General features: G+C 38.3%; 1 protein-coding gene across 12 annotated transcripts in view; it reads right to left on the bottom strand.

Annotated features, from left to right (window-relative positions):
* Positions 1-1,885: 1,885 nt before the first annotated feature.
* ntng1a (netrin g1a) overlaps positions 1,886-14,060 on the bottom strand; it is a 98,650-nt gene continuing 86,475 nt past the window's right edge. For 2 of the 12 annotated variants that reach the window (XM_082184462.1, XM_082184458.1), the window contains exons 6-8: positions 9,935-10,102; positions 7,527-7,661; positions 1,886-3,509 (exon numbers count right to left, since the gene is read on the bottom strand). In XM_082184462.1, the coding sequence (XP_082040588.1) occupies positions 3,256-3,509; positions 7,527-7,661; positions 9,935-10,102 (557 nt within the window). In that variant the 3' untranslated portion in view covers positions 1,886-3,255. Of the gene's footprint in view, positions 3,510-6,301; positions 7,662-9,247; positions 10,103-11,630; positions 11,691-12,635; positions 12,681-14,060 lie in introns of those variants that run through there. The other 10 variants (XM_082184461.1, XM_082184463.1, XM_082184466.1 and 7 more) reach the window with 10 other exon arrangements.

Below are 14,060 nucleotides of genomic sequence, written 5' to 3'. Positions count from 1 at the left end.
GAAGGACTTAGATGCCAAGCCAAAGTTGGGCTTTTGTTCTGGGAAGAAAAGCGAGATGCTGAATGGTGGATAATGATCTTACCGAAGCCCGTTGGCTGTCTGAGTTCAGGCGGCGTTCTTTGGGTAACCATGGTTCACTTCCCCTTTGTTATCAACTTCAGATGGGTCTTCCAGAAACATATTCTGTAGTGGTTAGCAACACAAATATCTGAATACTTCCATGAGTGTGATATTAGCTGATAAAAATAAAAGTGTTTGTAACTTTGAAAGTCTTACCCTGAGTAGGAAACCATAAATCAAAACCCTGGAATGGTCAACGTTAAATGAATCCCCAGTTTTTAATTCCTGTTATCAATGAAAAAGTTGGATGTGCCTAAAGTAAAAAATCATCATGTTTACTGAAGCTGAACTTCTTAACAAATGGAAAAGCTGATTTAAAAATCAATAGACTGCCTTGTTCAAGGGCAGATTAACTCCAGATGCAAGAAAAACTGACACGTTGCTTTAAGGGGAAAAAATGCAGAAATGAAAATATTCTTTTTAGAAAATAATCTGCAATATCTTTCCTCCTATAAATAGGAGTGAACAAATGGAACGATGCAGCTGATTTTGGCTGAGCCTGTTTGTTGGCTTGGTTCAAAGAATTTGTTGAATACACAGTGGATCTGCTGAGTATATAGATACACTGAATTGTTTATTCTCTTTGTCAGTGTTGCATATGTCTGCCATGATAAAGGGAATGTTGCATTTCTGAACCAATATACCACAAATGTACTCGAGATGATGTTGTGAACTCCAGTTTTCTCAGCCAGGGAAGAAATACAAGAGCGTCTCTGGACCAGTTGATCTGTGTTAGGGTGTACAGTTAAAAATAACTTTGTCAACACTTATATAAATGTGTATATGTATATGTATATATATATATATATATATATATATATATATATATATATATATATATATATATATATATTTGGTACTTTAGATTATACAATATCATTGTTTAAAATTAATTTCCATTAACTACCCATTTACTCTGAGATTCAACAGTTTCAAGTTAACAATATTTCAAATTACATGATTAATCCACCTAAAAAAGGCAATTATGAAAACAAATTGAAGCAAATTCATTTATAAAAATACTCCTAATATTACAGAATTTTTTGTTTTGAATCAAAACAATTGAATCTTTAAAAAACAACCATGATTTTTGCAAATACCTGTATATGCCATCCATTTCTTAAAGTAGCATTGTAATGTAAGGAAACAGTTGATGATTATAATTTGGTCACAAATTTCCAAAATTAAAATTTTTTGATTGTGGTTTATAAAGAACATAAATGTGAATATCACTTAAACGACATTTCTTTTGTTTTCTAAGCAGACACACAAATGCACATTCGTAAATCAGTATCCAGTTTCTAAAGAATCATTGCAGATAAAGACAAATGTTCCTGAAGCATCTCCTTCAAAATGAATCATTTAGCAGGCCTGCTTTGTCACACACTCTATAATCGTGAAAACGGCTGTAAAACTTTCTGTTTAAAACAAACCTATACGATAGATGGGCAGTTTAGTCACAGGCAAAACCAACTCCATAAAACAGGCTCTCAAAGAGACATCAATAGCTGTTAATATTTAATTTTGCCCATCCGATAATGCGTTTCTCTGAAACGAATCATTACTGTATTGAATTTGAGATAAATGGTGTGCAGAAAATTCTGAGGCTTAAAGCATTTTCCACTGTTCTGCAAAGTATGCAATTTATATGCATGTTATATAAAGACATATGCGATTATTTATTACGCTTTCATTTCAGGGACAATTTAGATTCTTCATTTGGCAATAAAACACACATAAAACAATACAACACCACTACATAAAGTCCTTTTAAAGTTTTATTCACTTAAACTTTTCAGTGTTAAAGCAACAAGAAAACATTTAGAATGTCCTTTGGTGTGATTTTCTTTTTTTTACATCTCAGTATATATACTGTATGTAAACTGATATTCTTTGATGCCAGCACGTTGCCAATATACTTTAGGTAAACTTCACAATCAAACTGAAGGAGAAAAAAAAAGTTTAAATGATATAAAATTTCAGACAAACATAATTGAATATTTAATTCTGTTTGCACCTTGATTGAACGCACTAAAATATTGCCCTTAAACATTTCAGCAATAATACAAAAAAAGTTTATGCTCAACATCATCTTTACTCTGTCAAGAAAATAACTTCTGTATTAATACAAAAATTAAATACACTGATGACTGTCTAAGCACTTCATCTGTTTTGGGTGAAAACACATCTTTGACCGTGGCCTCAGCAAACAGTCTGTCACATTTCAAAGTCATGAGTTTTTAATCATATTTTTTTTGGAGGATAGGGGTTGTGCCACATGAGTGTGACTAACATCACACAGACTGAAAGGAAACCAAAAATATATATATGAAAAAAAATATCAAGGGTTACAGAATTACATTCACAAAAGCACATGGTGGAGGAAGGACGGGGCTCTTGACACAAAGGACACTCTAAAGTTTATTTTCGAGGGTGGGGTCGGGGGGTGTTGGCGGGACGAGCTCGATTTGAAAGCAGATCAAAAGTGACATTCTCAATAGATTTCCTTGTATCCACAATGCACTGACAGCAAAGAATGCTTGTTTCTTTTCTTAAGTCTTTTTCCATATTATTACTGCTTTATCTTTATATATATTTTTGTAATTGTCCAGTTCACACAATCCAGACAGTTTTCCATCGCTCTGTGTCACAATAGCCGAAAGCAGTCTACAGCCAACATGATACCCAGAATGGCTCAGGTGAGGGGCGGCAGCTGGCTTTACTTGTACATGCCGCTGGCTGAACGCAGCTCCCGTTGCCGTGGTGATAAAGGGAGGAAAGGGATGAGTATTGTCCGCTCCGATCCCTGTCACTCTCTCGTTTTGTTAGGGGAGTGAGTATCTATTATGGCTTGGTTCAAGTCTCTACTTCCTCTTATTTGCTTCATAAAGCATATGCTCAGGTAAATTCTATAAATAACACCTTGATTTTTTTTTTTTTTTTACTTTTAGATTTTTGTATTGAATTAATTTTTATAAATGCTATTTTTGTTGATGTATTTATTTATTATATTTTGTCTGTCATCCTCTGAAATTTCGCTTTGATATTTGGGCACATTCCACATGGCCGGCCGAGTGTCGGTGGGTCTGGTGCGCTGCTCGTACAGAAGAAGCTGGATAGTCAGAGATCTGCCTCTCAAAGGACTGTGACCCAGCAGATCTCCATGAGGAGAACGGGACCCAGGACGAACAGCAGCAAAAGCAGGATCGGCGCAGGGGGGCGGAGAGAAGCCTGGCCCGAGTCCGACCCTCCGCAGCCGCCCGGCTCGTTCTCACACCGCGGTTTCTCACACAGCAGGCCGGTGTACGACGGAGGACACTGACAACGGATGTTGTTCACACACACACCACCGTTTTGGCAACGCAGAAGTTCATTGTCACACACCCGGGCTGTGGTATTGAGAGGAAAAGGGTAAGCAGAAGACAAACACACACACAGGCTACACCCAAACAAGTATGAACACTTCTATGATTACATAGAGCTCTATCCTGAGATATCATATATTCATCTATTGCTGAAAATAGACAGAAATAGTCAATACAAAGTGCAGGCAAAGTATTGATTGAAATGAATCACAAGTAGAAAACTTAATATCATTATTAATAGAAAATCATAAGTAAAAAAAAAATTATAGACATTTGTTTTACAGAAACTCTTCAGCTTGGATTATTATAATTGAGTTTTCCCTCAAAAAGTTTACTTGGCATCCCTGCTCATCGGCCACCTCGAAATTGTTTGAAAAAAGTTGAAGTACTACAATTAGTCTGGTTTCATTTGAAACATGTCACTCAAGAGACCTCAGCACTGCCATTAACCCAAACCATTAACATGGCATAGGTTTCTACAAATCCCCGACAATAAATTGCATTCTCCATTATGTGGCGGCACTGCATCGGGCATCAGTATATTTAACAACAGGGACACCAAGGCCAGACCTGCTCCCTTTAGATGCAAGCTGTTGAGCAAGCTTCAGGCAAATCAATTCCAGTGCAAACTAGCAAAACCAACATAGACAAATAAAAACCCATGAACAAGCCATGCCTCTCACATCTTCATCAAAGCTTGAAAAGCACTGTAAACCTGCTGATTGGAAAATAATCATCTAAAACACACAAACATTGACCTCTATCAGCTTGCGAGGAATGGTTCTGAGAGGACTTGTGCGTTGCAGCATCTGTTTAATGGCTGTTACTGAGCTATTTTGGGATGGACTGAGCTGACAGGGAGAGCTGGATGATAGAGAGAGGAGGTGTAACTCTCCCAGTCATAACAGGCTGATTAGGGAGCTGGCAGAACTACATGGTCTCCAGCTTCTCTCTCTCCATCTCCTGTGTGGATACGGCCTTTATGGTTGAGTCAGGGAAAAATGAGCCCCTGTTTGTGTCCATAATTCCCCCTGTTCATCACTGCCGAGTCTTTTTACGATGCAGATCAATCGTTCCCTAGTGAAAACCCACACTCGTACCACAAAACAAGACTCAGACACTGGACCTGCAAGATGAACAAGCTATTTGAATTATCAGTGATTAACACACATATAGATTGAATGCGTTCAATTAGTATTAGTCTCATTAGTATTTTTTAGTAAAAACAAGCAAATCATACATTTCTTAACGTTTGGATACACACTGATATACGGAACCCCGCACATGATATGCAGGAAAAAAATAGTAGGCTAAATTCTGTGGACAATTTACGGATTTGTTCCCTTGATTTATAAATCATGTGCACATTTTATTTATTCGTTCCCTCGATTTACTAAATAGTGCTCACAATTGACTTTTTTTTTCTTGCATGTCATGGTCTCCGTAATGATACATTTTAATTGTATAAGAAATAATAATAATTATTAACAATATAAAATTATCAGTGTGTATTCAAATGTTAAGAAATGATTATGTAATAAATTAAATTGTGCTAAAGTATTAATTCAATTTAGCAAAATTAATGCATTTTACTATGTCTATGAAATCAGTGTCCAAACTTATAGAACAAAACTTAACATACAGTTACCTCTGAATACTGTTAAGCCTATTTTCAAAGGTTTTAATGTAATCATAAAAATGATCAGGTCAGTAAAAGGGAATGCTATGTGATATGCTTCTTTTGTTCTCTCTTCACATGTAAAAAAAAAAATTGTTTATATAACAGATCGCAGTAGGTCAATTAGTTCATCTAGGTTTTTTTCTTAAAATAATCAAAATATTAATTAAAAAAAATATTTTTACTTCTGGGGCTCTGATGTAGTCATGAAATGACAATCAACTGTCCTTTTCCGAGCACATTTTTAACTTGTCTAGCCTGCCCATAAGAAAAGATAAAGAAATGATGGATCAAAAGATGAAAAACAGCTGTTTTAAAAAGAGGCTTGTTTATAAAAGATGCTTTATTGATTCAATCTTTTAAAATCTCCAAGTTGCCCAATGCTCTTTTATAGACAAGATGTTTCCTTTTATAAATTAATCTTATTTTTAAAAGATGTGTAGGACATATTGACTCTTTGCAATTGAGACATCAATGTTGCCTCTTACCAAACTGTACAGAAAGAGGTAAGAGATAATGAGTTGATTGTGTCTGTGGAAAGACTTTTAGAACAACTCCTCTTTGCGGGAAAGAGCAAATTGATCGATTACCTTTTCCACAACTGTGGCCTTTGGCAAAAGTGTTCTTGTGCTTCATCTAAAGAGAGACTTAAAAGAGGCACAGTTTTGTAGATAACGTATCTCTCAAGAGTTTGGGTCTTTTTGGTTCACCCTAAGAGTTCAACTCTTTCTGTCTCCTCAGTTTGATATCCCCTGATGACCAGAAAAAGGTGCTGAGGCAAGAAGAGCCCCGTCAGTGATTTATAGCTGGTATGGGCAAACAAACGCCTTTACCTTCCAAAAAGAGGGGGGCATGGAAACTATTTACTCTGCTGTTGGTTGAGAATGTATCTCTCATATCCTACAAACAGTTTAACCTCTATATCCTACCCCACGCTCTCTAGAGCCCAGGCACAAGAAGGCGTTTTTATCTAATAAATATGAGAACCTATTTTAAGAGACCAACAGAAGGTCTGTTTATGTTTAAAGCATGTGCACTCAACAACAAGGAAAAATGTGCTCAGCCTCCAATTCTGCATTCATAATTTGCTTGCATGTAAATAAACCGTAATAAGAAAATAAATTGAGCCATTAATGGGTTTGCTTTTGATAAGAGGGATAATATTTATTGAGAACAGCAGTAGATTGCATGGTGCGCTGGGAAGAAAAGGCTTATTTGAAGAAAGATTTGAGCTTTAATTGCTAACCGAAACCTGCATACAGATGGACGGGATCAGGAAAACGAGCGTTAGATTACATTTATCACACAGATTTTGGCCTTTGGGACTTTTAATGAGACAAATGCAACAAACTTAATCTCTTATCTAGGACATCTAACAAAAAAAGCGTCTGTGTTGATGACAACATCAAATTAAAATGGTTATGGTGCTTTACCGTAGTGCATACCATTGACTGAAACAGTCACATGATAATGCATCTTCAAGCTGGTGGGAGATGGATGTGTATAAAGAACATGTCTCTTTATTTCTCTTCGAGTACATCTTCTAGAACAGACAGTAATGGGAGTGCATTTGCCACATGTCACCCCTTGTACCAAACTCTCTGGTTTACTTTAATCTTGTGACATGTGATGGTGTGAATTTATGCTTCTCACACTAAACCATCCTCGTACTGTTACATTCAAAGCCGCTTTGAACTCAACATACACATTTGCTGGACGGTCCATCTTACATTATTACAGCAAAAATCCCTTTGTGTTATCTGAGGCTTTGGTGAATATTGACCTTTGATGCTAGGAGCCCATTGAAGAATACAAATCAATGCTTGACCTACAGATCGTTTCAAACCGCAACACTTGGAGCCAAGAGAGAAAACCAGCCATCATAATGTGGCCATAACAGCAAACAGCCAGAGAACACAGCGCAGGCGTCAAATGTTCTGCTCACTTCAAATATTAGCTCAGCTGTCTGCGTTCATCTGCACAAATGCACATGCATGGGATTATGCCGAGATTTGTTTGCATGATTTATCTCTGTGCTTGAGAACAATTCTATTTGTATTAATACTATTAATAAAAACAATTCTGATAAATTCTGATAATAATTCCCTCAAAATTAAATCTGTAGTTAAACCACTAACAAGGCAGTATAACAGGTGTGACTGAGCCTCGGATGGAAGTCAGTCCAAGTTCTTTTTTGTTCCCAAGTGCTGTAAGCAAACCAAGCTGCTCATTCCCGGGTAAGCCAAAAAAGCAGCAGCAAACAGAGAAAATAGAGGGAGAGAAGGGAGAAGGGAGGGGTTGAGAGAGAGAGGGAAAAGAGAGCAAGGGACTGAAGCTGCAGGTTGGTTGGAGGTTCTACTTACATTTGCAGCCATTGTCCCACAAATATCCTTGTAGACACTCATGGCACTTAGCCCCTGTCGTTCCCTCCTTACATTTACAATATCCTGTGCCATTACAGCGATCAGTGTCTGAGCCAAAGGGATTACAATTACAGTCTGTAGAAACAAGACACACACATACACACAGTGGAGAGATGGGGTCTGTGGTCTTCAGCCTCTCAGATCAGCTCATGAATAAAGTCCCTGTTTTCTACACAAAAAGCATTTTCGCTCAAAATGGGCCTCTGCTGCATCCTTCATGCACATTGCTAGTCTACAAAGGACAGATTTATAACCCGTATATCTGAATATTTACCTTACATCTTCCATTTCAAAGGAATAAAATGAGAAGCATCAGCTGGGGAAGGTGAGTGAGGGTGGAAAATGGAAAATATGGCATTTAGTTTAGTGAGGAAAACGTATGTTTGTGATTGTTTAACGTCTTGGAAGTCCCATTATGCAAAAGTGTAGGGTGATGAAGACTATTGCACTGTGCACTATGAATAATTTTACGAAAATATATTTCTAAATTTAGTTTAGCACTAAAATGAGTGGCATGAAGGGAAGGAACATACAAAAGAGAAAAAGAAAGACAGAGACATGTGGTGGAGGGTTCCTGATTAGCCTATTTGTTTGCTGTCCACAAGTGCATTAAGTCAAATACTGATAATACTGATAATTTCTTAAAATTATCTCATAATTAAATCCTTTGATACTACAGGAAATGTCCTTGAAGGGGACCATTTTATTGAAGTCAAAATGAAAAAACATTTGTAACACATTTCACTGCATCATTTTAAAACAAGATACTAAACAAACAAAACAAAACAAACAAACAAAAAAAAACCCTGAAAAATACAAATGTTTGGGAATTTCAGTAATTCTCTAGGTCATGGATCACCCCTACTAACATTTGACCTTAAGGCATCTGGCTTAAGACAACTACCGATTCATAACCTAGATCTCTGGGACATCTATGGAGAAGACAAATATTTAGAGCAGATGTTGAGCTACTGAAGGGTTTTAAAAATGAAAAAAGTTTTTAATATTCGCCATTCAAAAGATTAATTCTCTTGTGCTGAAGAACTTGGACATATAGCCTGAAACTCAGATGTGTGTAATGGCATTTCACAACTCACAACTGCATTTTTTTGTTTGTTTTTTTTGTTGTTTTTTTTGGGAGAAATACTACTTCTTTTTCAGTATAAATTCACCAGTATGCCCAGCACAACATAACTCTCTATATGTGTGAATATAGTCTTAAGGTTTTGCTACAGATCAGATACTTGTTTAATTTCTACAGTAAGTAGAAGACATTAATGCTTATTAATTATCAATGCTTTGCTAAAACACTAACACAGACCTCTCCCATGAAGCACTTTTCACATATTTTGACAGCTCTGTGGCCCTCCTGTGAGTACAGAATTTGCTGGGTTGAGGTGGAGGTCAGAGTCTGTGACCTGTAACACCTAAAGATGAATGTGTAAGTCACACAGCCGTGACCTGCTCCCAGACACCTCTCTCGCTCTCTTCTTTCTCTTGCTTCTTCTTTCCCAGAGTGACATATGCAGCACGCAGCACCTTTTTTTGTGGGTGCGAGCCCTCCCAGACACCTCACTGGGTAAGTGTGAAGGCAGACATCACCTCTGTCTCACAATGACACCTTTCTGACTTTATAGTCTGTCTTTTGTTTTTTCTTTGTCTTTTCTTGTTCTCGGTTTCACGATAATTTTTCCTTTTCCTTTCTGAACTTTGTAATAAATATACAAAATTATGTTTTATTGACAAAGTTTGGGAGGAGCACGTTCAGATAATTAACCTACGTAATTAACACGGGAGGAGCTCATTCAGTTAATCAACTCAATTAGCATCAGGAGGTATATATACAGCAGACTTACCTCTGTTCTATGACAGTTTTCCAGCATCCCTCCACCACCCCATCTCCTCACTTCTAACTATTCCTATCCCAACCTGGGATGGAGTACTCTAGGTTCGGGCCAAATTCCGAGCTCGGAGCCCTCCCCTCGGACAGCACGTCAAGTACGCATAACCTTTACTCTATTTAATTATATGTAAGTGTGAACTAGTGAAACACTAATAAACATGCCAATTTTTTTCCTGACAGTGTCAGGAAATATAATCTGCCATGGATCATTGTCAGATACTTGCTGGTTTTGTGGTCAAATACCAGAGGGATGTGGTTCAACGTGACGTTGCTGACTCACACAAGCATGCGTGAAGAGACTCGGGTGATGACAGAGAGATGGACAGACACAGAGAAGGGAGTGAAGAGATGAAGGATGATGGAGCAATAGAAAGGGAAGGCCATATGGCAGATTTTGGGAGGGTGTGTGATGTGCGTTGGTGGATGGGAGTGCTGGAGGACTGACCTATGCAAACATTCTCATCGTCCAGCTCTGCTGAGGCATTGCGGTAGTATCCAAGCTTGCACAGTTGGCAGTGCTGCCCTCTAGTGTTGTGCTTACAGCTCACGCAAATGACGGTGTTTAGCACCTCGATGTAACTGCAGCGATTGGAGTGACTGAAGCATTCGCAGTCTTGCAAAAAGGGGAGAGAGATGTGGCTGTGTTTAGGGTAAGTGTGTGCGAGTCGCGGCGGCGCTGCAGAAGAGGGGCACCATGGCATGCGAGGTTTGGATGGTCTGAAACAGCGGTAGGGTGGCAGGCACTGCCATGGATGCAGCCAGTGGTGTTAGATGTACGATCACCTTAAGATGAATGGAGAAGCGGTGTTGTTATTAGAGTTTGCCTCGAGCACACCACAGCAATGGAGAGGAAAATAAGAATAGGAATGCCACATGGAAATCAAACACGAGTAGATGTAATTTTCAACCTCGACAGAAGGCGAGTGCAATTTGAAATTTACATCTACAGTATTTATATTCTATTGCTCATGGAGAGTTGTCTGAAATAAATGATGGAAGGGTGTAGTGAAGGAGCTGGAACTTTCAAACATGAGAATAAAACAATGGCTTCTATTTTCTATGCCCCCGAAATAACAAAGCCTCTCAGGTCGAAAACGGGTACACAAACTGTATCCTCTCCACAGAACTACTGCCATAAAAATGAAAGACAAAGCACTTTTTTCAGTATTGATTCTGTCAGCTCCAAAATGAGAAATAGCTCAACCAAATCAGAAATAACTTCCTATCTATTTCCCCACAGCCTCCAAAGAAACCAAACAACGTTTATCCAGGACCCGCAAGGAGTCTGTCCTAGTTTCAAAGTGAAGTTGAATCTCAATGCACGGATGCTGCTCTTGGCATAACATAACAAAGTGGCGCCCTGACCTGCCAGGGACACTTGGTCAACCAACTGGCCAGAACCCTCAATTCAACGGGTCTGACAGATCTTCTCGTTCATAAAGCCTCCATGTCCTTCCCTCCTGAGATGATTCCAGGGCTTTCGGGAGAAATGGAGGGATTCTCATTATCAACATCTGGATTGAGGTCAGGCCTTGTCAGCAGCCTTTTCCCCCGTCCCCCGACTGGAGTCGTCGAGACAGACATATCTCCTGAAAAGCGATCTCTAAAGCTGCCTGGATATGTCAATCATTCTGTCTGAAAAATGTTTTAGACGGCCCACTTTAACAAAATAAATGTACAGGCTTCTCGTCTGTAAGCCACTGTGGAGTTATATCAGATTCAATGTTCTCATCCAAACTCGGATCAGCAACATTGACTATACACAACACATTAATCCGACAGAGTCAACATGATGCTTCCCCTTCTGATTTATCAAGTAAAATCTTTGCCTCCTCGAATTTCAAAGACTCGTGTCCCAAAAGCATTCGGGACAGAGTTTCCGTGCTGATTCAGGATGGAGTTATTTAACAAACTAGTAATATAAACAAATTAAACAATAAAGTAAATACAATAAAATCAATATCTTTTTAATGGTACTATTATGTTATGCAAAGTGGGAAAAGTAAGGTCAGGGATAGGTGTTCTGCAAGTACAGAAAGTACAGGACTCACTCTGGATTCATTCAGGGGATGGTGGTGGGGGGTAATTCGGATGACATACACTGACACAGTAGTGAGAGGATATGAATCGAGTCCTCCTACCTCTCTTACTGTTTGCAACTTGTACAGAAGGAACGGTTGACAAAGCAACTTGAGGAGCTACTGGACAAAATAAAGACAAAATAAATTAAATGAAAACATTAAATCAACAGAAACCCTAAATTTTATTATGAACATTAATGTTCATACCAAAAGAAGAATGAAGTAGAAAGAATGCAGACTATTTAAATCCAGTTTCTCTGTCATAAATGATAAAAATAGACAAAAATGTGCACAGTGCACGTTCCATTCCTTGCAGCTGTTGTGGTTTGGAAGTTTCAACGGCTCTGGAAAACAAAAAGCCTGCATTGCTGGCAGAAACTGCTCAGCTGGCATTAGCGTATTTGAGCTTCCCAGGCTTCTTGTGTGAGAGCACGTAAGGCTTAGATCCCTACGTCCCGCTGCCAGTCCGACACAACAGCAGAACAACAGGGCTCAGAACAATCCCAAAGTTATCAGCTTATCATGCATTCACAAATCAACCCAAGTTTCAATGAGCACTATGTCCTTTACTAACCTCCAACCCCCAATTCAATCAAAACCACTGTTTATTCAGGCATTCTGTTTGCACGATGTTTCTCTTTGGCCATCTTTCTGCGCAATGTATTAACTTGAATCAGTATATTTAAACAGCCATGAAAACTCCCTAGCAGGGCTGAGAAAAGATTGAGAGGGCCCAGGAGAGAGCGTCATTCCTAATTAAAATGGAAGGCATAATGCTTTAAATCATCTTCGTGTGTCTTTATGGCTGTTCAGCTTGTTTCTTAGAAATGCTGATTGCTCAAAAATCTCACAGCTTTCAGACATGTCAGAAACTCGTACGCGAAAGAGAAAAAGCAAAAAGAACATGTTTGTCCATCTGGATTGAGTCAGTATACAACAAATGTACAAAAAAGACTAGCTGTCAGCAAACTTCTGCTGGATCTGTTTCACTCTTATAGCAGTCTAAAAATTGTTCTGTGAGTCAGATCAAATGAAATTTTATCCAAGTTGAAAAATATACCCTACCTTGATTTCGGTTAGCGACACCTAGAGATGAAATGTTCTGCCGAACTGCATGCAAGCAGGAGAAATCAGGTGTTAATTGAATGCACTGGCTGTCGAATGTCAGATGCACTAGGACGGGTCAAGTTTGGACTCATGTACACATAAACAGCTACACACATCTCCAGATGGGTCATTCATAAAGTTGAGCTGATAGGCTCGATGAGGACAAGCAACCAATGGACCAAATCACAGGTCATCTCTAGAGATTGTATGTAATTGAGCTGTGTTTTTTGGCTTACTTTATATTAATACATGGGAAAGATGGCTGACAGAGATGAAGGGAAATTGTGTCAGTGTTTCGGATTGTGCGCACGTGTAATCATGGTTGCTTGAGATACTTGTTAAATTCATCAAATTGATTTATTTGAAGTGTGCTTCTGGATGAATAAAAGCTGACAATTGAAATTATGATTTGATGAGAATATCCTAATAATTACATACAATTAATTTCCTTAGATGCGGAAATATTAAGACTGGGAACGGGGCAGTCTCTCAGTCAACCTCAGAGGCAGCACTAAAGCGAAAGGACCAAACCAAACGTTCCTTCCCTCCAACACAAACATGGTTAAGTCCCTTATGTGCTGCTTCAAGGTTGACCTCAGTGTGTGGGGAAAGTGTGTAAAACGAGGACAGGGTGCAGGTAATCCAGTGAGGATACGTCTATGAATTTGAATTCAATTTTTTTTTCACCAGGGACATAGGATGGTGTTTGGGGACTCAGAATGCATGCAGACGCAGGTTACTGACAGAGGAAAGCCATCTTGAAGACCCATTATGAAATGGCCTCTATGTCCAATCACATTGGGAGAAATGACTCTTTTTTCCATGTGATTCGGGGAATTCCGTGAAAATAACTATGAGTTTTCAGTTCAAGCTCCAGTAATATTTTATGATAGAAATTAAAGATGAAAAACAAATAATTGTTCTTGTAAGATTAATAAGATAATGTTAGCTGAGGGTGTGTCAACATTGTAAAGTGTTTCTCTTTCTTTAGATTAGTATTTGGCATTTCAGCATCACCTCATTAGTTGAAGATTTGTTTGTTTTATCAACCTCATTAAAACACAAACAAGAAAAAAAATAATGTTTTTACAATTATTTCAAAATGTGATTAGGCATTAATTTGTAAACTAAAAAAACCTATTTGGATCCATCAAACTAATCTAATATTTGGAGAAACACTTTTTTTCAGATCTTTTCATAGAGGTTTTCTGTCTCTTTATTTTTAATCCAGTTAGACACAAAGAGTGAGAACACAGCAATGAACAACCATTGGAGTTACTATCAGTTTGGAAGCTATCAGCCCTCAGAGTGACGGATGAATCCAGTTGTCCTCTTTCATCACATTACATGACACTCACACATGCAGAAGACAGTGTCATGATA

Source organism: Leuciscus leuciscus (genome assembly GCF_965113295.1).
Source record: "Leuciscus leuciscus genome assembly, chromosome: 11".
Taxonomy (NCBI): domain Eukaryota; kingdom Metazoa; phylum Chordata; class Actinopteri; order Cypriniformes; family Leuciscidae; genus Leuciscus; species Leuciscus leuciscus.
The sequence above is the reverse complement of the archived record's forward strand: the minus strand, read 5'-3'. Positions and strand labels throughout refer to the sequence as shown.